Source organism: Amblyraja radiata, chromosome 28 (assembly GCF_010909765.2).
Source record: "Amblyraja radiata isolate CabotCenter1 chromosome 28, sAmbRad1.1.pri, whole genome shotgun sequence".
NCBI classification, from domain to species: Eukaryota; Metazoa; Chordata; class Chondrichthyes; order Rajiformes; family Rajidae; genus Amblyraja; species Amblyraja radiata.
This window is the reverse complement of record NC_045983.1, coordinates 34,885,165-34,909,465: the sequence shown is the minus strand read 5'-3', so window position 1 is coordinate 34,909,465 and position 24,301 is coordinate 34,885,165. Positions and strand designations below refer to the sequence as shown.

Genomic DNA, 24,301 nt, shown 5'->3' with positions numbered 1-24,301 from the left:
CACCAAAATGTATAACCTCACATTTATCCACATTATACTGCATCTGCCAAACATTTGCCCACTCACCCAGCCTATCCAAGTCACCTTGCAGTCTCCTAGCATCCTCCTCACAGCTAACACTGCCCCCCAGCTTAGTGTCATCCGCAAATTTGGAGATATTGCCTTCAATTCCCTCATCCAGATCATTAATATATATTGTAAATAGCTGGGGTCCCAGCACTGAGCCTTGCGGTACCCCACTAGTCAAGTTAGGAAAGATGGTTAAGAAAGAACTGCAGATGTCAGTAAAATCGAAGGTAGACACAAAATGCTGGTGTAACTCAGTGGGTGAGGCAGCATCTATGGAGAGAAGGAATTGGCGACGTTTCGGGTCACCAATTCCTTCTCTCTATAGATGTTGCCTGACCCGCTGAGTTACTCCAGCATTTTGTGTCTACCAACTCTAGATGGTTGCCAGGTTTAGCCAGTTACCCGGCCACATCCCAACCCTTATTCCCTCTCTCCACATCATCACTTGTAATTTTCCCTCACATGAAGTTCTGCCTGTTTTTGTAACTGATTCCTTTGTAAGTTTTGTGTTATTCTAGCAACACTCCAAACACAAGTCTCGAAACCGTTGGACTCAGGACAAATACGTGAAGGGAAGTGGAAAGAGGAAAGAGAGATAACAAAATTGACAGGAAACAAGACCAATGGAAAGTTCCTGAGCTATCAACATCCAAACCCAGGCATGGATAAAATATTCTGATGAAAGACAATCGATTGACAATTAACTATTTCGTCCCTCGCAATCTAATTTGCTGAGTATTTTCAGCACTAGTTTTATTTCAGATTTTTACACTCTGCTTTTTCACAAATCCAAATTCTGGACACCAAAGATGATCTGCCTCATTTAATGGTTCCTTTATTATCACATGCACCAATGTCCAGTGAAATTCTGTTTTTGCATACAGGTAAGATTATTGCCATAAGTACAATAAGTACATAATACATAGAAACAGCCCACTGAGTCTATATGTAATAGTTGGTGGGTTTTAGTACCATTTCATAGTCCCAGCTACAGCGGGCCATAAAGGCCTGTTGCCACCATCGCCTCCATCAGGTCATCCTGTGAACTGTCATCCCTCTCGTTGCTAGGCTGTCGTCAACCTTTGTGCCCCCAGGGCTGTCTCCCGCAGCTGACCTTGAGGGTACACAAGGCAAGACCCCTGGTCATTCTCACCGGCCCTTTGTCCAGTGTCCGTCACCGATTCCCTCCACCTCCTCTCCGGTTCCCCGTCTTCGGGGGCGGGCGGGCCAGGGCCCACATGAGTTGAGCTAGACCTGCTGTTGGGGTACGGCCACCATGTTCTATTCAGTATCCACCATGTTCCATCCAGTATCCACCATGTTCCATTGCACAAATGCAAGTTTATCATCACCTCATCCATCCTTCCCCTGCTCATTATTCTTGTTCATATTTAACCTCCAATTACTTTCTACCCTCCGGTTCATTGATATCAAAACGCTGGCTTCATTCACCCAACCACAAGCTATCTCCAAAATCCCTTCCAGCCCAAATACTAACTGACATCTTAAATCTCCTGGCTTCTAATACATTATCAACTTCATCATGTTAAGGGCGGCACAGTGGCATCGCAGTAGAGCTACTGCCTTACAGCGCCAGAGACCTGGGTTCGTTCTTGAGAGCGCTTGTCTGTACGTTCTCCCCGCGACCTGCATGGGTTTTCTCTGAGATCTTCGGTTTCCTCCCACACTACAAAGATGTCCAGGTCTGTAGGTTAATTGGCTTGATATAAATGTTAAATTGTCCCTAATGTGTGTAGGACAGTGTTGGTGTTCAGGGATCGGTGGTCGGTGCGGGCTCGATGGGCCGAAGGGCCTGTTTCTGCGCTGTATCTCTAAATTAAACTAAAGGTTCACGTCAGTTGACAGAGCTTTCAGTCATACCTGTCCACTGCACTCTGATCATACCCTGATGGCACAGTAGAGCAGTAGGTAGTGAAATGCCAGAGTCCCAGGTTTAACCCTAATCTCTGCTGCTACCAGATGTTTGCCAGTGACTATGTCGTATGCTAACAGCAACCTGATTTCTCCCACATCCTAAACACAATATTAAGCAGGTTAATTAGCTATTGTAAATTATTCCTAGTAATTTTCCTCACACTTAATGGGTGTGAGAGAGAATAGGTTATAGCTAAACCCTTCGTTAGAGAGGTTTTGTTTTAGAAAAACATCCATTTTATGATTTTCTGCAACGCCAACCACTTTTCCAACTAAATGCCACGATACAAGTGGATGTGTCTCACTGCTCACATTGAACCAGATTTTTTATGATGACAATGTGACACATTACTGTTATTTAACAGCCAAGGTCATGAGTGGATCCGGGAATGGACTCGTGCGAAAGAAACAAATGTTGTCAATTCTTAGTCACTCTCTACAGTGGGACACTACAATTGGGCTACGAGTCACCCTGTCCATTGAGGAGAGAGTCCCAGCCAAGTCTCTCCTTTGCCACACTTACTCCAGCTCGCCGACACATGAACAGACATCTCAGAGCGCTGTTTCTTCATCTGCGAGACACTTTGTGATGTGCAAGGCTTGCAGATTAGGATAGGGTTTCGGAAGTGTGGGTATCAGGGAAAGGGATGAGTTTAGATCAGAGAATGGAAACAGGCCCTTCGGCCCACCAAGTCCACGCTGACCATCGATCACCCGTTCACACTAGTTCTGTGTTGTCCCGCTTTCTCATCCACTCCCTGCACACTAGGGAGAATTGACAGAGGGCCAATTAACCTGCAACCCTGCACGTCTTTGGAATGTGGGAGGAAACCGGAGTACCTGGAGGAAACCCATGCAAGTCACAAGGAGAATGTGCAAACTCCACAAAGACAGCAGCGGAGATCAGGATCGATCCCGGGGCTCAGGTACTGTGAAGCTGCGGGCTCTACCAGCTGTGCCACCCAGCAAAGGATCAGGATTTACAGGCAAACGTGATGCAGGATGAGTTTGGGAGAGTAACGGGAAACTTAGTGGAAGTGGAATAATGGCTGAAGGATGACTTCAGGATGTGTCAATGGCAGTTCCTCCACACATACAGTGCCACAGTGCTGCTCTCTGACGTCTAGAGAGGATGCAGTTAAGGAGGAGTTGACCACCCAACATACGGCGACGTCACAGACACGTCTTATTGCCCCAATGACCAAAAAAAAAATTTGAGAAAGTATAACAAAGAACTGCGGATGCTGGTTTACAAAAAGACACAAAATGCTGGAGTAACTCAGCGGGTCAGGCAGCATCTGTGGAGGACATACCTATCCATGTCCTCCATAGATGCTGCCTGGCCCGCTGAGTTACTCCAGCATTTTGTGTCTGTATTTAACTGCATTTCATTAAAGTATGGTGTGTTTTTTCCCCAATTCCCACGTATAGATTCCATGAGGAGATTTCTCTATTTCTTATATTTCTGGGTGAGTATCTGTTCTCCAAGCAGTTGCAACATTGGGGTTGTCCACATGGGTAAATGAGAGGGGATGTGACTGCTTTGGGAGGTGACAGTGGAGGAGAACGGTGACTTTACTGCTTAAATCTCAATCCTCATCAATCTTTTCCATCCATAACTTTAATCCACATCTCCCTCCTGTGAAGGTTCTTTCCCCTTTCATTCTGCCAGGCCTCATTTAGCACCAGAGTGTTTTGCCACAAGGATTCTATAATGAAAACAATTTAATTTCTGTTTTAGTGTTTAATCCTTCCAAACTCCAAAGAAAAATACTAAAAACAGGAAACTATCACCAGACCTCGAAAGTTTGCAACCAGGAGGGCAGCACAGCTTGAGCTGATATGGTGTGCAAAGGTATGGAGCCGAGAATGGCGTGAAATGTAGGTCTTCGAACTCAAGCTATCTTTTGAAAAGGTGAGATTATTTCTATTGCTTACAGGGCAATATTAGAATAATAAAGGGGCAAGATAAATGAATTGTTACTGAAGGAAAATAGCTGATCGTTAAGGCATAAAACTGCATGACAATTCAATACATACGTTCATATAATTGAAGTTTGTTCTGAGTTCCATCACCTTGAAAACATGGAGCTCATTGAAATACTTAAGCAAGTGAAAGTTCAAAACTTCATCTTCCAACAATGTGCTGGCAAGTAGTGAATTACAAGATAGAGTGGATGTGGAGAGGATGTTTCCACTTGTGCGAGTGTCTTGGGCTCGAGGCCATAGCCTCACAATAAAAGGACGTTCCTTTAGGAAGGAGAGGAAGAGGAATCTCTTTAGTCAGAGGGTGGTGAATCTGTGGAATTCTTTGCCACAGACAGCTGTGGAGGCCAAGTCATTGGGTATTTTTAAAGCGGAGATAGATTCTTGATTAGTACGGGTGTCAGGAGTTATGGGGAGAAAGCAGGAGAATGGGGTTCAGAGGGAAAGATAGATCAGCCATGATTGAATGATGGAGTAGACATGATGGGCCGAATGGCCTAATTCTGCTCCTATCACTTATGAACAAGGTTACGCCTGCTAACAGTTACCATATCTTATAGAAAACAGATCTTATAGAAACATAACATTCTTAAGGGATTGGACAGGCTTGATGCAGGAAAAATGTTCCCGATGTTGAGGGAATCCAGAACCAGGGTTCGCAGTTTAAGAATAAGCGGTAGGTCATTTAGGACTGAGATGAGGACAAATAATCTGTGGAATTCTTTGCCACAGAAGGCAGTGGAGACCAATTCACTGGATGTTTTCAAGAGAGTTAGATTTAGGTCTTAGGGTTAACGGAATCAAGGGATATGGGGAAAAAGCAGGAACAAGGTGCTGCTCAGCCATGATCATATTGAATGGCAGTGTTGGCTCGAAGGGCCGATTGGCCTACCCCTGCACCTATTGTCTATGTTTCAATAATGGATGCCAGTGCTCTCTGGATTCCAAATTTTATAAGAAAAGCACCTGCCCAATAATAGTTCAACTATTATAGTCCCACCACTGTAGACAGAAGACACAGAAAAGTGGGTCATAGGTTTTACATCTGTTCCTACAAAAACAATTCAACACTATTATAACAACCTATTTAGATTCAGGATTAGTCAGTTAGAATAAAACACACAGCAGTACTTGGCAGACTGAGTGCAAATGTTTGGCAAAACGGCTCTCTAGTTTGAAGAAGGGTCTCGACTCGAAACGTCACCCACTGCTCTCCAGAGATGCTGCCTGTCCCGCTGAGTTACTCCAACACTTTGTGTCTATCTTCTGTCTAGTCTATGCTTGGTCTTGCTGAAGACCGCACCAGGAACACTGGATGCTGCAGACGAGGTTGGAAAGTAGCTAGGATTGTAATATACTGCTCGATTAGTTAGATTCAATAAAGCATCCAAAGAAGGAATTAGTTACATGGACAAAGGGAGGGAACAGCACAGTGCAGCAAACATGATCGCTTCCCCAGAGCCAGTGCACACACGGCTGATTGGCATCTTCCTCTACTGCACTCCAGTTTTTCCTGAAAGGAGAATTGACAATATTGCCCGATCTGGCCTATACAATACACCAAATCCACCATAATATCCTCACACGTAACTTCTGATGAAATGGTTCAGTGACCCACTTAACAACAAGCTTCTAAGCCAGCAAAACCCACAAAGCAAAGTCATTCCATACATTTCAACTGGTTGATGAAGACTATAATCCACTGTGTTACCACAGTCAATATGTCCTGAATTACAAGTTATCTCACTGCTCTTTCCAATAGTTCAGCCCATTTGCAAAGTGGTCTTTGCGAAGGAATTCCTGGCTAGATACACATTTGTTGTTTGCTCATACAAATCCCTCAGCACAGTTTAGCTCAAAGTTGTTTGCAGATTTATCCCACCTTAATAAATCAGTCACCAAATGCCCACCCCGTCCCATAATGAACCTTTGCGAGACTGCTTTGAATCGCCTCTAACCTATGACATTCTAATGGGAATCAATGACTAATAACATGATTGGTTGAGTTCAAAATCAATGTCACAGACCATGAGTTTGATGAAAAATTACTTGGCACAGATAATGGCAATAGATACTATAGAGAAATCAACATCGCAAAGCATCAGTGAAGTACAGCACATACATTTTATTAACATACTAATTTTTATAGAAAATATTACGTATGGAAATAAAAGAGTGGGACTAGAATACTAGATTGTGACCAGTGTAATAAGAACAGTGGGCAAATTCAATAAGCTAAATAATCTTTGCTTGGCTTTGAATTATTTTAGAAATGTTAGTTCAGTTTATTGTCATGTGTACCGAGGAAGTGAAATGCTTTTCTTGTGTGCCATCCAATCAGCAGAAAGACAATCATAAGATCATAAGTGATAGGAACAGTATTAGGCCATTCGGCCCATCAAGTCTACTCTGCCATTCAATCATGGCTGATCTATCTCTCCCTGCTAACCCCATTCTCCTGCCTTCTCCGATAACCTCTGACACCCGTAATAATCAAGGATCTATCTATCTCTTGCATTAAATATATCCACTGATTTGGCCTCTGTGCCAAAGAATGCCACAGATTCACCACCCTCGGACTAATGAAATTCCTCCTCATCTCTTTTTATCTAAATTCCTAATTTATTAGGAACGTCCTTTAATTCTGAAGCGATGACCGCTGAAGCTAGTCCTAGACTCTCCTAGGAATAGAAACATCCTCTTTACATCCTAGCCTCAATATCCAATCCACTCTATCCAAGCCATCCACAATACATGATTACAATCGTGATTACAGAACGGCAATCTGCATTTTGTAGAGTTTAAACAGTGGATCAATTTCACAGACATTTCAGAATTTGAACTTCATTTTTTGGAAGGTTGGATTTTATTTTAGTTCCATAATCACAACCAATTACAGTTTGCTTTTGCCAATTTGATGCTTCATGGACCAATCCTGATGTAACAATAAACAATTAACAAATCAGCTGTTCTGAAAGTAACTATCACCCAATTCAAACTACCGTGAGGCTTAATACAGACGTAAGCACCTACACATGATAGACATTGCTTGCATATTTCACCTCAGGACCTGTTGCACACATCAGTGGTACAGCACAGAAACGGGCCCTGAAGCCACCACATGCACTCTGACCGTTCACCCACCCACACTAATCCCGCTTCCCCACACAGGACGCACATGTCTATGCCCTGCCTATCGCTCCTCAGGTGCCTATCTGAATATCTGGAGCAGAGTGACTGCATCGGACTTCACCTCCCCCTCCAGCAGCAAGTTCCAGATACCAATCACACAGGAAGACCTTTCCTCAAATCCCTGTTACAGCTCCTTGCTCTCAGCTTTACCCACATCTCTTGTTTTTCATTCCCCCACCACGGGGGGGGGGGGGGAAAGAATACTGACCATCTATCCAACGGCAGTGACTATTAACTGCATTAAACTCATGTCTAATTTAGAGCAGCATGGTGGCGCCACAGTAGAGTTGCTGCCTTACAGCGCCAGAGACCCGGGGTTGATCCTGACCATGGGTGATGTTTGTGCTGTTCTCTCCATGACCTGCATGGGCTTTCTCCAGGATCTCCACTTTCCTCCCACACTACAAAGATATATAGATTTGTAGGCTAATTGGCTTTGTAAAAATGTAAATTGTCCCTAGCATGTAGGATAGTTCTACTGTGTCGGGAGTGATGGTCGGCGTGGACTCAGTGGACCTGCAGAATCTCTAAACTAAAGTGATGGGTTTGGATACCTTCTCTGGACATCTACACTTGGGATGCTACAATTCTCTCCTCTGCTGGAGAAGCCAATGTTCTTCACTCTAATATTTAATGTTTTATGTGTTATTCCTAACTGTCACTGTATGCCCTGTTGTCAATTGAGGGCGGAGCACCAAGGCAAATTCCTTGTATGTGAATATACTTGGCCAATAAACGTATTCATCCGTTCACTCTACAGAAACATTTTGCTAAGTTGGGCAAACTATTGGCAGATTCATTAGTTTAAAAGCTACAAAGCAATCAATAACATTCTGGGGGTTTGTTGAGTACCTCACATCCACCGCCTGATCAGCTGGGCCAAAACTAAGTCTGATAATTGCAGCTGGATGATATCATTCAAACAGTTAAAAGAAAACACCGTTAACTCTGCACCAAAAACGTGATGTTTTACAACCCAGACATGTTAATATTCCATGAAGTCTACAAAGTGGAATATTTTCAAATCACATAGGATATTATATACTTCCAAACCACCAGCGTTGAAATGCACTTTCTTTAATTTATTAATAAAAAAAAGAAACATTAGAAATAATAGAAAACTTGGTTTCAACTATTTTAAAAAATGCACTGAATAAAAGATTGTGCACATTAATAGTCAATGCACCACAAAACCCGACCGCCAGCAAGAGCAAATACTATTTAAAACATTGCTACTTGCGCAGCATAATGAATCATCGGGTAGCGCTCTTTTGAACGAGCTTCATATTAAATCTCTCTTATTGCCTTTGCTTGCACTCCCTGTGGCCACATGGGTTTCCCCAGGTGCTTGGGTTTCCTGCAGCATCCTCAATGTGTGTGTGTGGTGGCTGGTATGTTTACTGGCTCTCGAATTACCCTTCATGCAGGGAATGAACTGAGTATTAAAAGGCAAGTGAGGGAGAATGGGAAACAGGGAAGTAAAAAGAGGAACGGGAGTGATCAAAATACTCTGACAGCTGGCCTTAGATCCATGGACCAAATGCTTTTTATCACAAAGGAAAATAAAACAAATTGAAATATTTCTATGTGTAAGAAAGAACTGCAGATGCTGGTTAAAATCGAAGGTAGACACAAAATGCTGGAGTAACTCAGCGGGTGAGGCAGCATCACTGAAGAGAAGGAATGGGTGACGTTTCAGGGCGAGGCCAAAATGTCACCCATTCCTTCTCTCCAGAGATGCTGCCTGTCCCGCTGAGTTACTGCAGCTTTTTGTGTCTATCTTCGGTTTAAATCGGCATCTGCAGTTCCTTCCTCCACATAACTCAATAAACATTTATCTCAATAACCCACTGAGTTACTCCAGCATCTTGTGTCTACCGTTGAAATATTTCTATGACATCTATCTTTCTATTGACAATGGTAGTTTGTCAGCAATCTCACAAAAGTACAACAAGCAACTCATCCATTTCATTACAATAACACTTAAATAAGCAGAGTGATTATGGGCCAAACATGGGTAAATGAACACTGCCCAGTCCATCATGGGTTCTGAGCTCCCCACATTGAAGGGATTTACCAGAGATGCTGCCTCAAAAAGGCAGCCAGCATCATCAGCGACACACACCACCCTGGCCACACTCATTACACCCCTGCCATGGGAAAGAAGGTACAGGAGCTTGTAAGTTAACTTCCCAGTTCAGGAACAGCTTCTTTCCCACAGCCATTAGGTTATTAAACACTACAATCTCAAATAAGCACTGAACTACATAGGCTATTGCTGTTATTATTGCACTGTTATTGTTTGTTTTTTATGTGTACATATGTGTGTTTTATATTCACACAGACCTTTTTTTCTCATATATTATATTGTTTGCAGTGTACTATGTTTCCATATTCTGTTGTGCTGCTGCAGGTAAAAATTTCATTGTTCTATCTCAGACATATGACAACAAAACACTCTAGACTTGGTGTACGAAGGAACTGCAGATGATGGTTTAAACAGAAAGACACAAAAAGCTGAAGTAACTCAGTGGGAGAAGCAACACCTCTGGAGAGAAGGAATGGGTGACGTTTCAGGTTGAGACCCTTCTTCAGATTGACTTGCTCAGATGTGACATCTTGGTTAGTACAGACAAGTCGGACTGAAGGGACAGTTTCCGCACTGTGACTTTATTCTACAACTTTCTCTGAGGTTTGGGTTGAACAATTGCATCTATCACACTCTAAATCAATCATTTTAGCAACATCTTGAGTGGGAATATTTGCAATGTTTACCATAAATCATTCCCTCACGACAGTGCATAAACAATGAGGGAATGCCAAACACAAGAGCCATCGTACAAAATGTAGGTGCTGACTTCCTTCATCCACCACATTCAAATTTAAAAAGTATCCACTTTCACAAGTATAGCAATGTGAGTTTTTTAACCAAGTAAAAAAAAATCAAAATTAGTTAAGAATGTCAAATTAAAATTATGTATAAAATCCATCAGCAACTTTCAGTTGAAATTGAAGTAGCATCACCTGATGACAAGTTTATATCTAGAGGTAAATGACATTTATACAGATTTGATCAGACAAACTACAACATAGCTGAAATGACCAACTAGCACTTATGCCTCAACTGTAAGCATAATCAAACAAACATGGCAAAATAAAACACTTGACCAAAACGCACAATGTTGGGGGATATCAGCAGGTCAGGCAGCATCTGTGGAGGCAATGGACAGATGACATTTCAGGCCAGGGCCCTTCTTCAGACTGATCAACCAGGTTCCTCCAGTACTTTGTGTTTTGCTCAAGTTTCCAGCATCTGCAGTTCTTTGGGAAACCATTTAAAACAAACTGCACTTCAAACAAAATAACAAAACTGACAGTCTGGGTTCATAAAATGCAGTTTGAATCTATAAATTGAATGGCAATGAATAATCATAAGTGAATGTTCGCTGTGGGGCAACTCCGTGTCAATGTCGGATTTCTTGCACACATGAGTAAGGATCACAAATGACCAGATTTCTTGCACAAACAGCTGTGACATGGACAATCACAGGTCTCGTGTACATAAGAGCAAGGATCATAAATGATCACAGTATTCTTGTGTGTGGACAAAAAAAACTGGTGAGGCAGCATGTATGGAGCGAAGGAATAGGCGAGGGTCGAGACCCTTCTTCATACCCGAAACGTCGTCTATTCCTTCGCTCCATAGATGCAGCCTTACCTGCTGAGTTTCTCCAGCTTTTTTGTCTACCTTCTTTTTTTCCAGCATCTGCAGTTCTTTCTTAAACAGTATTCTTGTGAGTATGATTGCTGGGGTAATCTAACAGAGTAGTACACCAATTCTAGTGTGGCTCAGCCTTGCGACAACAGTCACCAACTTGACGTTTCCAACTCACTTTACAACCAGGTCACTTTAAAAAATCACAAGACAAAGGATGGCAAACGCCGGTTTATACCAAAGATTGGCACAAAGTGCCGGCGCAGCATCTCTGGAGAGTAAGGATGGGTGATGTTTCGGGTCCCCAACACTCACCTTCTCACTCCCCTCCCCCCAATCCTCCTCCCTGCCCCGACCTCCACCCTTACCCTCACCTCACCACCTGTACCTCACCCTAACCCCCTCAACCCACATCACCCTGCCCCATCTCTCACCCTTGCACAGCCACACCATCCCTCAAACTCACCCCTCACACCCTCAACCCAGACTCTCACCCCACCCTCACCCCCATCCTCCACCCTTACCCTCCTCACCCCCTACTCCACCCATCTCTCAACCTTCACACAACCCTCAGCCCCAATTCCTCACACAACCACCTCGTCCCTCAGTCACCCCTCGTCCACCCATCCACCCTCAACCCCACCCTCCCTACCTCACTCCCTACCCTCACACACCCCCATCCTCCACCTTTACCCACACCCCACCCACACACACATTACCCCCTCACACCTGGTGCCTCACCCCCCCCCCACACACACCCTCACAACTGGTGCCTCCACCCTCACCCCCTCACACACACACACACTCACAACTGGTGCCTCTACCCTCACCCCCTCACAACTGGTGCCTCTACCCTCACCCCCTCACACACACACCCCCTCACACACACCCCCTCACACACACACCCCCCCCTCACACACACACCCTCACAACTGGTGCCTCTACCCTCACCCCCTCACACACCCCCCCTCACACACACATCCCCTCACACACACCCTCACCCCCCCACACACACCCCCCCCTCACACACACCCTCACAACTGGTGCCTCTACCCTCACCCCCTCACACACACCCTCACAACTGGTGCCTCTACCCTCACCCCCTCACACACACACCCCCCTCACACACACACCCCCCCCCTCACACACACCCTCACAACTGGTGCCTCTACCCCCACACACACCCTCACCCCCCACACACCCTCACCCCCCCCCCCACACACACCCTCACCCTCACAACTGGTGCCTCTACCCTCACACACACCCTCACACACACCCTCACAACTGGTGCCTCTACCCCCACCCCCTCACACACACACCCCCCTCACACACACACCCCCCCCCCCCCCTCACACACACCCTCACAACTGGTGCCTCTACCCTCACACACACCCTCACACACACCCTCACAACTGGTGCCTCTACCCCCACACACACACCCTCTACCCCCCCCATTTACCTGAAGCGCTGCAGTCGGCGCACACCTCGTTAGGCCGCAGCTTTCGGGACATGGCTCCCACCCGCCTCGGCCGCCGGGCCTTTATTTATTTATTTATTTACAGCTGTGGCGGGAGCGTGAGCCGTGAGGCCGGTGAGGCCGCTGTCGCCGCCGGGCGCTGCCGTGTTGCCGCTGCCGTGTTGCCGCCGCCGCCGCCGGGCGAGTGTGGATCGGAGCGGAGCTGAGCGCGGGTCCCTCTCCCTCCCCCCCCCACCCCCATCCCCCGGAAATGACGACAGCCCGCCCCCGCGCAACCCAACCTGCTGCCGGGATTCCCACGCGCGTCATCCCGACGGACAGCGCCGCCGCCCAATCGCCGCCGCGGATTACGTCACCGACGACCAATCGGCTGCCGGTGGGCAAGTTTGGTTGAGGCGGCTGGGCCCGCCCACCGCACTGGCTGCCGGGAGTTGTAGTCCCACACCGAGGACGAGCTGCAGGATGCAAAACGTATCTCCCTCAAACCAATGCCCCAAAGCAGAAATCATCACAAGCAATCGATTTACAAGCTGCAGCTTATTTCAAATACAAATTTTCCACAATTATTGCAAAGATAGCGAATGAACTACAGCTCCCAGGAGGGTTTACGGCCGTGCACGTCCAATATTGTAGGTAACAGGGCTGGTGTCAAAACAAAACACATGCATATGTATCTCCCATTGTTGGGATAATCACATTGAATGCACAAGACGACATGTTCAATTTTAAATGTTTATACTAGATGATTCAGCTGACGTTGGTAATAATCTGTGCTCGGTGCATCTTTGCAAAATGTAAACTTTCCCCCGCGGCGACTTGGTAACTCCTCGCCCTTCGATTTTTCTCCCACTTCCTCTCTCTGGCAGAGTGGAAGCAGGAATTACAGCGCTTCCTATCGTTCAATTGCCGTGCAATAGAGGCACTGGAGCCTGTTGCCAGGGCTTTGACTGGCTACTGCAAAGGTAGTTTGTGCGATATTTGGAAAAAGAAGAATGCTATCAGAATGATTTCTACGAGAAGGGTGGCAGAGAGATATCCGTTGCATTATTTGGTTTGGTATAATAAATACAAGGAACTGGAAAAGGAACTTAGCACCAAGCAGGTGGGTGATGTGTGTGTGTGTTGGGTGGTGCATTGCAAGCACAATTGTCTAAATGCAGTGACAGTCATCAAGTCGGTATGTAATTCTAGATCGGGTAATTAAATCGTGCGAGGATGAAGATTGCATGGCCTTTCTATGTTAAAATCGCAAAGATTTCGAGTGGTGGCAATGTCTGTTTTCGTGCATCAGCTTCATGCGCCGTATAATGGACTGATTCTTTCATTGGGTTAGGCTTTGTTTGTCAGTATAAAAACGTGAAGGCGGCGGTTCCATTGTACCTTTCACCTGAAATTTCTCTGGTGTTTTAAAAACGAAATCTGCGGTGACAATTTCCCACTGACTATGTTGTGTGAAAACGGGACATTCTGAGTAACCATCATGTATAGAATGTGATGTGTAGTATTAACATAATTATGTAAACTACTGAAATATTCCCGTTAATTATGCTACACCAGTTATTCTCCATAATTCCGACATGGTTTGAAATTTTTGAAATCGCCCCAGTAGAACAAGTTGTCACCCACCGTTGGATAATGCAACAAAAATGCTGTTTTGATCAATTATGGTTGGTGGAAGTGAAACAATGGCTTTCCACAAAGTGTAACTAAATTAAAAATAAGATCACATCAAGTGAGCCTGGTTTGTATACAACATGATATGTATAACATGTAATAATTCTTGCAAAGACCGGAGTTTAAACTGTCCAGAGACACAGAATATTAGCCTTTCTGAAAATAATATTTAATATTTTGGCATCCGTTTGACTTGGGCATTTTGGTTAGAAGCGAAAATGTTAGCATTTTTTGCAATCTTTGCCGTGACAGACAGTGGTTGCAATGGACATTTGATACATTAACCACAAGGAGGGGGGGGGAGGAGGCCTGTGTGTGTGTGCGTGTGTGTGTATCTGTGTGTGTGTGTGTGCCTCTGTGTGTGTGTATCTGTGTGGGTGTGTCAGTGTGTGTGTGCCTCTGTGTGTGTGTGTGTGTGTATCTGTGTGTGTGTGCCTCTGTGTGTGTGTATCTGTGGGTGTGGGTGTGTCAGTGTGTGTGTGTGCCTCTGCGTGTGTGTCTGTGAGTGTGTGTGTCTGTGAGTGTGTGTGTGTCTGTGAGTGTGTGTGTGCGTGTGCGTGTGCGTGTCTGTGTGTCTGTGTCTGTGAGTGTGTGTCTGTGCCTCTGTGTGTGTGTCTGTGAGTGTGTGTGCGTGTGTGTCTGTGAGTGTGTGTGTGTCAGTGTGTGTGGCTGTGTGTGTCTGTGAGTGTCTGTGTGTGTGCGTGTGTGTGGGTGTGTGTCAGTGTGTGTGTGGGTGTGTGTCAGTGTGTGTGTGTGTGTGTTTGTCTGTGTGTGTGTGTCTGTGAGTGTGTTTGCCTGTGTGTGTGTGTCTGTGAGTGTGTGTGTCTGTGTGTCTGTGAGTGTGTCAGTGTGTATGTGTGTCTGTGTCTGTGTGTATCTGTGGGTGTGTGTCTGTGAGTGTGTGAGTGTGTATCTGTGTGTGTGTGTGTATCTGTGTGTGTCTGTGAGTGTGTGTATATGTGTGTGTCTGTGAGTGTGTGTGTATATGTGTGTGTGTATCTGTGTGTGTGTATCTGTCTGTGTGTGGGGGAGGGGGGGGGGGGGGGGGGGGGGGGCAGCTGCGGTTCCGGCACCCTGCACGGTTTAAAGAGCTCGTTGCACACATTACAGCGCGCCTGCGTTGTAATGTAGTGTTGTATTCTCCGTCTCCCACTCTCCTCCCGAGCTGAAACTCCCCTAGCCATCCACTCCCGCCGCCATCAATGCAAGCGTGCACCGGACCCGCCTACACCCGCCTGCGATGTGCAGAGAAAAATCATGGACAATGCATTAAATGAAACATATCAATAACGCTCTATTTTTACTGCTATTTCAATGGATAATCAGCAGCGGGCGCCGAGTGCTGCATTCAGCAGCTTCTGATAGATGATACCCCGAACAACACATCCCCCCTCGATACGGCTCGGATGAAACGCCAGCTCGCTGCTATTTGTTTGGATACATTATGAACTGGTTTCATTTAAAAGTAATTCTGAGCAAATGAAATACATTATAATAGATGTATCGAGTTTGTGGAACCGGTTCGTGTTCTAAGGTAGACACAAAATGCTGGAGTAACTCAGCGGGTGAAGCAGCATCTCTGGAGAGAAGGAATGGGTGATGTTTCGGGTCGAGACCCTTCTTCAGACTGATGTCAGGGCGGGACAAAGATAGAATGTAGACGTAGACAGTAAGGCTAGTGGGAGAACTGGGAAGGGGATGGAGAGAGGGGGAAAGCAAGGGCTATCCGAAATTAGAGAAGTCAATGTTTATACCGCTGGGGTGTAAACTACCCAAGCGAAATATGAGGTGCTGTTCCTCCAATTTGCGCTGGGCCTCACTCTGACAGTGGAGGAGGCCCAGGACAGAAAGGTCAGTGTGGGAATAGGAGGGGGAGTTGAAGTGCTGAGTCACCGGGAGATCAGGTAGGTTAAGATGGACTGAGTGGAGGTGTTGCACATGGTCTCGCCGATGTAGAGAAGTTGACACCTGGAACAGCGGATACAATAGATGAGGTTGGAGGAGGTGCAAGTGAACCTCTGCCTCACCTGGAAAGACTGTCGGGGTCCTTGGATGGAGTCGAGGGGGGAGGTAAAGGGACAGGTGTTGCATCTCCTGCGGTTGAAGGGGAAAGTACCCGGGGAGGGGGTGGTTTGGGTGGGAAGGGAGGTTTGACCAGGGAGTTTCGGAGGGAACAGTCTCTGCGGAAAGCAGAAAGGGGTGGAGATGGGAAGATGTGGCCAGTAGTGGGATCCCGTTGGAGGTGGCAAAAATGTTGGAGGGTTTCTTCTGTCAGCTTCTCTACATCGGCGAGACCAAGCGCAGGCCCGGCGATCGTTTCTCTGAACACCTCCGCTCGGTCCGTCTTAACCAACCTGATCTCCCGGTGGCTCAGCACTTCAACTCCCCGTCCCATTCCCAATCTGACCTTTCTGGCCTGGGCCTCCTCTGCAGTTCTTTCTTAAACAGTTTGTGTACTGGATGTAGCACACATAGTGTCAATGGCCGTAAACAGGAGACACGCAGGCAGCTTATTTTCAAGATGTTGTCTTGCTTATTAAACTGATCTCGGCGTTGAATGCTGAAGACAAGAGTCAAAATCAACTCTGGAAAGCGGGCGAGCAGTGGTAACATTAAACACAAGATCGACACAAAACGCTGGAGTAACTCAGCGGGACAGGCAGCATCTCTGGAGAGAAGGAATGGGTGATGTTTCGGGTCGAGACCCTTCTTTAGACCGAGAGTCACGGGAGAGGGAAACTAGTGATATGGAAAGATAAGGTGTGAAAATGACAGATCAATGCTGTCGCTGTTCAAGGAAGCATGGAATAGATCATAGTTGGCTGAGGGGAAGGTGACAATCAGTAAAATTAATCAGGACAGTGAAACTAATCTGTGTAGGAAGGAACTGCAGATGCTGGTTTACACCGAAGATAGACACGAAATGCTGGAGTAACTCGGTGGACAGGCAGCATCTCTGGAGAGAAGGAATGGGTGACATTTAGAAAAGTCACCTATTCTTTTCCCCCAGAGATGCTGTCTGACCCATTGAGTTCCTCCAGCATTTTGTATAACATAACATCGCTACTTCTCTACTGAAAACCCAGACTGATGAAGGCCACTGTACCAAAACCCTTCTTTACCACATCTTTAAAATAATTGTACATCTAATTTGTTGGTTGGTCCATAGATGGATTTTGCTGCCTGTGTACATTTTAAACAGTTAAATCCAACTGCAGGAATGTTATTTTGTTTTTTCAGATGATTTTTCTGGTTGGAGTTGACATTGAGTTCCAATTCATTTTATGCATCAGCGCTCCCGCCATTTGAGATTGCAGCAAATTGATTCTCAGACATTAAAGAAAATCATTGGGTTTCATTTGTTTCTTTTTTAACTCCATCGTCCTTACCATGTTTCTGGAACGAGCAGCCAGAGGATGTAGTTGAGGCAGGTACAATAACAACATTAAAAAGATACTTGGACTGGTACACGGATAGGAAAGGTTTAAAAGGGATGCGGGCCAAATGTGGGTGAGTGGGACTAGCGTAGATGGGGCATGTTGGGCGGGATGGGCAAGTTGGGCCAAACATCCTCTTCTTCTTGCGTCTGAGGCAGCAGAGGTTATGTAACGGCCTCCAGGCACTGTAGCCAGTTCAATGTGCTGTTGTCGAGGGCTGTGAGGTCTACCCCTCCACCAGGAGGGCGGAGGGCGGAGGACAGCGCCAGTCGGAAATGACGTGCTGCTGCGCTGTCTGCTGGTCTGCCCCACACACGCAGGCTGCTGGTGAACACAGGCAGCCCCCCAGTGATGCATGTTGGCGTTGAACCGGCTGACCCCTGTACGGAGCTGGTTCAGGGCAACCCGCTCTTTGCGGGACAGGTCCGAGTCGGGCGGGGCTGTGGTGTTGGGTGCAACAGTGAATTGCGGAGGTCGTGAAGTCTATATATCAGCGATCTGCCATGCACAACCTCGTGCCAGTATGGATATGCAGATAACCTGATAACATTGAATGGCGGTGCTGGCTCGAAGGGCCAAATGGCCTCCTCCTGCACCTATTGTCTATTGTCTATGACCTGGCCCTACTACATTCTGTTTCCATGATGTATGACTCTATTTCAGTTTAGAGATAAGGAGCGGAACAGGCCCTTCGGCCCACTTGTGTTAGCACGCAACAAAAGCTTTTCGGGTGCACCTCGGCATACGTGACAATAAACTAAACTGAACTGAGTGTGAGGGCACCCGGAGAAAACCCACGCAGTGGCAGGGAGAACGTGCAAACTCCGTACAGACAGCACCCGTAGTCAGGATGGAACCCGGGTCTCTGGCGCTGTAAGGCAGCAGCTCTACCCGCTGCACCACCGTGCCGCCACTTGTTACAATTGAAGGCATTGCGACCGTTCTTTAACTGCATCCTGATTTTGAGAACCTGAAGCGCAGAATAAATTTATTGGAATAAATAAATGTATTTATTGAAATAGATAATTCATCCATAAGGTCTGACTGAGTGTTGCTGACAAACTATTGCTGATATAAAGGATGTGAAGTGGAGCAGCCAACTTAGATCTCTGCAGTCCACGTTGAGAATCTGATGCCCTAGTCTGTTAGGCCGATGATTCAAGGCTCTGGTTGGGTGGTGAAAAACGAAGGACAATATCCTGTCAGGGGTTATGGGGAAAAGGTGGGAGAATGGAGTCAGGAGGGAGAGATAAATCAGCCATGAGTGAATGGCGGAGTAGACGATGGACTGAATGGCCTAATTCTGCTCCTACCTCTATAATACTAAAAGTCTTCCTATTGTTTGTGTTTGTGCCGACAATGTGTCAAACTGGTTTTCCTATCTTCTTCCAAAGGCTATGCCACAGCTTTCCCATTTCCACACACCCTACTCACATTTTCCCCGTGGTGGCGATAAACATCTTCCCGTCGCATTCCAACCTATATTTCCGAAGTTATTAATCCTTGAAATTTTAAAAACAGCGCCAAAAACTCAACCATTTCGGGAAAAAAATGGTAATGAGGCCACAATACTCTCCCCCACTCATGGGGAGGAGGGGAACTCCAGCCCGCCAACGGCAGTTCGCACATTTTAAAACTAGTAAAAATCCGAAAAAACACTGCTGTAATTTCTACATGGTGAAACCAAAATGTATAAAAATGGCCTTTATTAAAATCTGACGATGTGCACTTTAACCACATGTGATTTTTTTCTATTACAAATGTCAAATTGTGGAGTACAGAGGCAAATAAATAAATGATGGGTCTTTGTCCCAAACATTATGGAGGGCACTGTGCATTATTTACAAATTCCAATTGACAAGCTAGTTAAACTGACGAAAACCCCTGAATTAATGTTGCCCGTTACAACTTGGTTCGTACGTAGAAAAGACGCAACATGTAAAAAACATAAGTACTTATTCTGGATCTCTCTCATATTTACATTTCATTCATTTATTAAAGAGCAGCTTAAAAGATCTTTCTGCTTACATTCATTAGTTTAGTTTAGTTTAGAGATACAGCGTGGAAATGGCAACGAATCTGCGCCGACCAGCGGTGCCAGACAGGCAGCATCTCTGGATAGAAGGAATGAGTGATGTTTACAGTCGAGACCCTTCTTCAGACTCAGTCAGGGGAGACACAGAGAGAGATAGAAGGGTAAGGTGTGAAAACGAGAGATCAAAGGGGATGAAGGTCAAGGAGAATGTAGAACAGATCAATGTTAGCTGAGGGGAAGGTGACAACGAGGTGTCCAAAGATAACATTTAATCAGGAGGTCAGTCAAATTAGTTGGAGAACTTGGATGGGGAGGGAGGTAGAGAGAGAGAAAGCAAGGGTTATGAAGGGGTTCCTTTATCCTTGAGCATTGTCACAGAAGATGAAATGATATTATTTGTATCTCCTGTGTTTGTTTCCTGAAGATAATAGATGGTCTCAACTACAACAAGAATCATCTCATCTCAGTTTCGGATTGTAATACATCGGCCAGTCACTGTCTGAGATTGGATTTTTGTCCTCGTATAGAAACCTAATGAGGTTATTTTTTTTGCAATCAATCTTACCCGCTCATATTCCCCACAGATATTAGAATCTCACGCAAAACCAGGAGGCCAGAGAACACATCAAATGGGGAAAAACCATAATCAAAAATCTATCTCGCCATTAAAATGCCAGAGGGTTCCTGCACCTGGTCAATTGGCTCAAACCTTTTTACTCAAATGTAGCATCAGTCCAAGTAATGGCGTCTGTCACTTCAGTTACAGAAAGAACTACAGATGCTGGAAAAATCGAAGGTAGACAAAAATGCTGCAGAAACTCAGCGGGTGAGGCAGCATCTATGGAGCGAAGGAATAGGTGACATTTCGGGTCGAGACCTATTCCTTCGCTCCATAGATGTTGCCTCACCCGCTGAGTTTCTTCAGCATTTTTGTCTACCTTCACTTTAGTTTAGTTCATTGTCACATGTACCGAGGTACAGGGCAAAGTGTTGGCTTGCGTGCTAACCAGTCAGTGGAAAGACTAGACATGATTACAATCGAGCCGTCCACAGTGTACAGGTGCAGGATAAAGGGCAGAATGTGTAGTGCAAGATGAAGTCTGCTTAAAGATAGTCCGAGGGTCTCCAATGAAGTAGATGGCAGGTCAGGACCATAATAAATTTCTCCACCTTTAGTTTAGTTTAGAAATACAGTGTGGAAACAGGCCCTTCGGCCCATCAAGTCCACGCCGACCAGCGATCCCCGCACACTGACACTATCCTACACACACTAGGGACAAATTATACTTACACCAAGCCATTTAACCTACGAATCTGTACGTCTTTGGGATGTGGGAGGAAACTGGAGCACCCGGAGAAAACCTACGCAGGTCACTGGGAAAACGTACAAACTCCGTACAGACAGCACCAGTAGTCAGGATATTTGGGCAAAATGAAGGAAATGACAAAGAGAGAAAGATTGAAAATTGTCACCCGCATATTGGTATCAAAGATATATTTAAATAAAGACATAACTCATGCTCAGGACTGAAATGCAATCAGTCAATATGGGGCATGGGGTCATACAACAGAGAAACTGGCCCTTAGGTCCCAACCAATGCCCATACCAGCCAGGTTACCCATCTAGGCTAGTCCTACCTACCTGCATTTGACCCATAACTTTTCCCATCCACATATCTGTCCAAAGGTTGGCACGGTGGTGCAGCGGTAGAGTTGCTGCCTCACAGGGCCAGAGACCAGGGTTCCATCCTAACCTCGGGTGCTGTCTGTACGGAGTTTGCACGTTCTCCCTGTGACCTGATGGGTTTCCTCCCACATCCCAAAGACGAGCGGGTTTGTAGGTTAATTGGCCCTTTGTAAATTGCCCCAAGTGTGTAGGGAGTGGATGAGAAAGTGGGATAACATAGAACGTGTGTGAACAGGTGATCGATGGTCTGCATGGACTCGGTGGGCCGAAGGGCCTGTTTCCATGTTGCATCTCAAACCTAAACTAAAATGTGTTATTGTACTTGGCTCACAAGTTCACAAGTTATAGGAGTAGAACTAGGCCATTCGGCCCATCGAGTCTACTCAGCCATTCGATCATGGCGGATCTCTGCCTCCTAAACCCATTTTCCTGCCTTCTCCCCATAACCCTTGACACCCGTTCTAATCAAGAATTTGTCTATCTCTGCCTCTTCCTCCAGCAGCTTGTTCCACACAGGCACTCACGGGCTATGTACCAGGTGTTTCTCAATGAATACTGAACGGACATTCAGCCTTTTGGACAAGATGTGGGCTGATTACATTAAAGATGTCCAATGTTTCATTGTAATATAAACCAACACTGGAACAATAACACTCTTACTCGCTGCAGCTTAACCCAAGACCACACAGATAAATATATAATGACCAATAATACAATATATTAATAACTATAATACTAGGTTATTAATTATAGGGCAGCACGGTGGAGCAGCGGTAGAGTTGCTGCTTTACAGCGCTTGCAGCGCCGGAGACCCGGGTTCCATCCCGACTACGGGCGCTGTCTGTACGGAGTTTGTACGTTCTCCCCGTGACCTGCGTGGGTTTTCTCCGAGATCTTCGGTTTCCTCCCACACTCCAAAGACGTACAGGTTTGTAGGTTAATTGGCTGGGTAAAATTGTAAACAAAAAATGTCCCTAGAGGGTATAGGATAGTGTTAATGTGCGGGCATCGCTGGTCGGCGCGGGCAGAAAGGGCCTGTTTAACTAGGTGACCATAATAGTGCTTAGCCTAAGTCTGTTGTGCAATCAAAGATGCAGTCTGGAGAAGATCACGGTTGCCGAGGTTAGTGCTGTGTCTTGTTCAACAGCCTGACAGTTGTTGGGAAGAAGCTGTTTCGAGATACAGTGTGGAAACAGGCCCTTCGGCCCAACTTGCCCAGACAGCCAGCATGTCCCAGCTGCACGTCCCACCTGCCCACTGGGTCAGGCAGCATCTGTGGAGCACATGGAGTAGGTGACGTTTTGGGCCGAGACCCTTCTTCAGACAGTCTACCCCTGGTGCATGGGGACAGGTGAAGCTGGGTCACGGGTCACAGGTCAGGAGGAGTCTCCCAGCTGAGTTGGTGACTTCTGTACCACTTGTATGTCTTTCCTCAGCTCCTCAGCGCTCATATAAATGCTTCTGATTTGACCCTGCCCTGCCCGATCCCACACCTGGTGCTGCTTTAGGGGGAAAATAAATCACAATCACGAGAGCTCTGCAGGGAATGGGGTGAAGAAACAGGCGGAGTAAATAGCAGGGCCGACCGACACAGATGTGCTTAGCATCGTAATGTCCTGCTCGGACCTGACCCAGCTCAGCGCTGGGAATAACAGCAATCAGATCCAACGCTCAGGCCCTTCTGCCCAACAACCATCAGGCCCTGCATAAGATCAGAAGTGATGGGAGCAGAATGAGGCCATTCGCCCCGTCTACGCCATTCAATCATGGCTGGTCTATCTCTCCCTCCTAACTCTCTGCCTTAAAAATATCCATTGACTTGGCCTCCACAGCCTCCTGGGGCAATGAATTCCAGCACCCGGGCCAACTCATCATTCACCCAGCTGCGGTCGAGTCGGTCAACGAATTGCTGTGGGGAATTTGTCCCTTATTTTGTCCCATATTTGTGAGTGAGAAAGTTGGCGACCCTATTACAGAACATCCCAGCACCAGAGACCCAGGTTCCATCCTGACTACGGGTGCTGTCTGTAAACTAAACTAAACTAAATGATATGGGGAGAAAGAACCAAAGATATTTACAATTAAGCACATTTATTTTGTCCTAAAAATGTTTAGTTCATTAGTCCATAAGGTCTAGGAGCAGCATTAGGCCATTCGGCCCATCAAGTCTATTCCGCCATTCAATGATGGCTGATCTATCTCTCCCTCTCAACCCCATTCTCCTGCCTTCTCCCCATAACCCCTGACACCCGTACTAATCAAGAATCTATCTATCTCTGCCTTATAAATATCCATTGACTTGGCCTCCACAGCCTTCTGTGGCAAAGAATTCCACAGATTCACCACCCCCTGACCAAACAAATTCCTCCTCATCTCCTTTCTAAAGATGGGTAATTTTATTCTGAGGCTATGACCTCTAGTCCGATGTTAGTTTGATTTAGTTTACAGATACAGTGTGGGAACAGGCCCTTCGGCCCACCGGGTCCATGTTGACCAGCGATTGGCCCGAACATTAACACTATCTTACACACCAGGGGCAATCTACAATTTTTATCAAAGCCAATTAACCTACAAACCTGCAAATCTTTGTAGGTTGACAAAAATGCTGGAGAAACGTCACCTATTCCTTCACTCCATAGATGCTGCCTCACATGCTGAGTTTCTCCAGCATTTTTGTCCCCCTTCGATTTTTCCAGCATCTGCAGTTCTTTCTGTAACTGAAGTGCCAGACGCCATTACTCAAATCTTTGTAGGTCATTGATTCTTGTAGGAGGAAACCGGAGCACCCGGAGAAATTCCACGCGGTCACGGGGGGAACGTACAAACTCCACACAGACAGCACCCGTAGTCGGGATGGAACCCGGGGTCTCTGGTGCTGTGAGGCAGCAACTCTACCCGCTGCACCACCGTGCCAGCCCAAGTGTGTAATTTTGATATCCAATAAAGCAAGGTTTTGGCGGTGTCAATCATGTGATCTGTTGCTGCAGTGAATTAGCTGTGTTATTGGGAACTTGCAGATGTAATAATGTCACGTTGGGATTGTGATGAGTGTTTACACGTGACAGTGTGTTAAGGGCCTGTCCCACTTACGCGA

General features: G+C 46.1%; 2 protein-coding genes across 16 annotated transcripts in view; one reads left to right on the top strand and one right to left on the bottom strand.

Moving 5' to 3' along the window:
- git1 (GIT ArfGAP 1) overlaps positions 1-12,501 on the bottom strand; it is a 154,415-nt gene extending 141,914 nt beyond the window's left edge. For 12 of the 14 annotated variants that reach the window (XM_033046291.1, XM_033046292.1, XM_033046294.1 and 9 more), the window contains exon 1: positions 12,357-12,501. In XM_033046291.1, coding sequence (XP_032902182.1) covers positions 12,357-12,408 — 52 coding nt within the window. In that variant the 5' untranslated portion in view covers positions 12,409-12,501. The remainder of the gene's footprint in view (positions 1-12,356) is intronic. The other 2 variants (XM_033046305.1, XM_033046307.1) reach the window with 1 other exon arrangement.
- Positions 12,502-13,251: 750 nt separating this feature from the next.
- Positions 13,252-24,301, top strand: part of ankrd13b (ankyrin repeat domain 13B) — a 118,796-nt gene continuing 107,746 nt past the window's right edge. For both annotated transcript variants that reach the window (XM_033046309.1, XM_033046308.1), the window contains exon 1: positions 13,252-13,476. In XM_033046309.1, the coding sequence (XP_032902200.1) occupies positions 13,378-13,476 (99 nt within the window). In that variant the 5' untranslated portion in view covers positions 13,252-13,377. The remainder of the gene's footprint in view (positions 13,477-24,301) is intronic.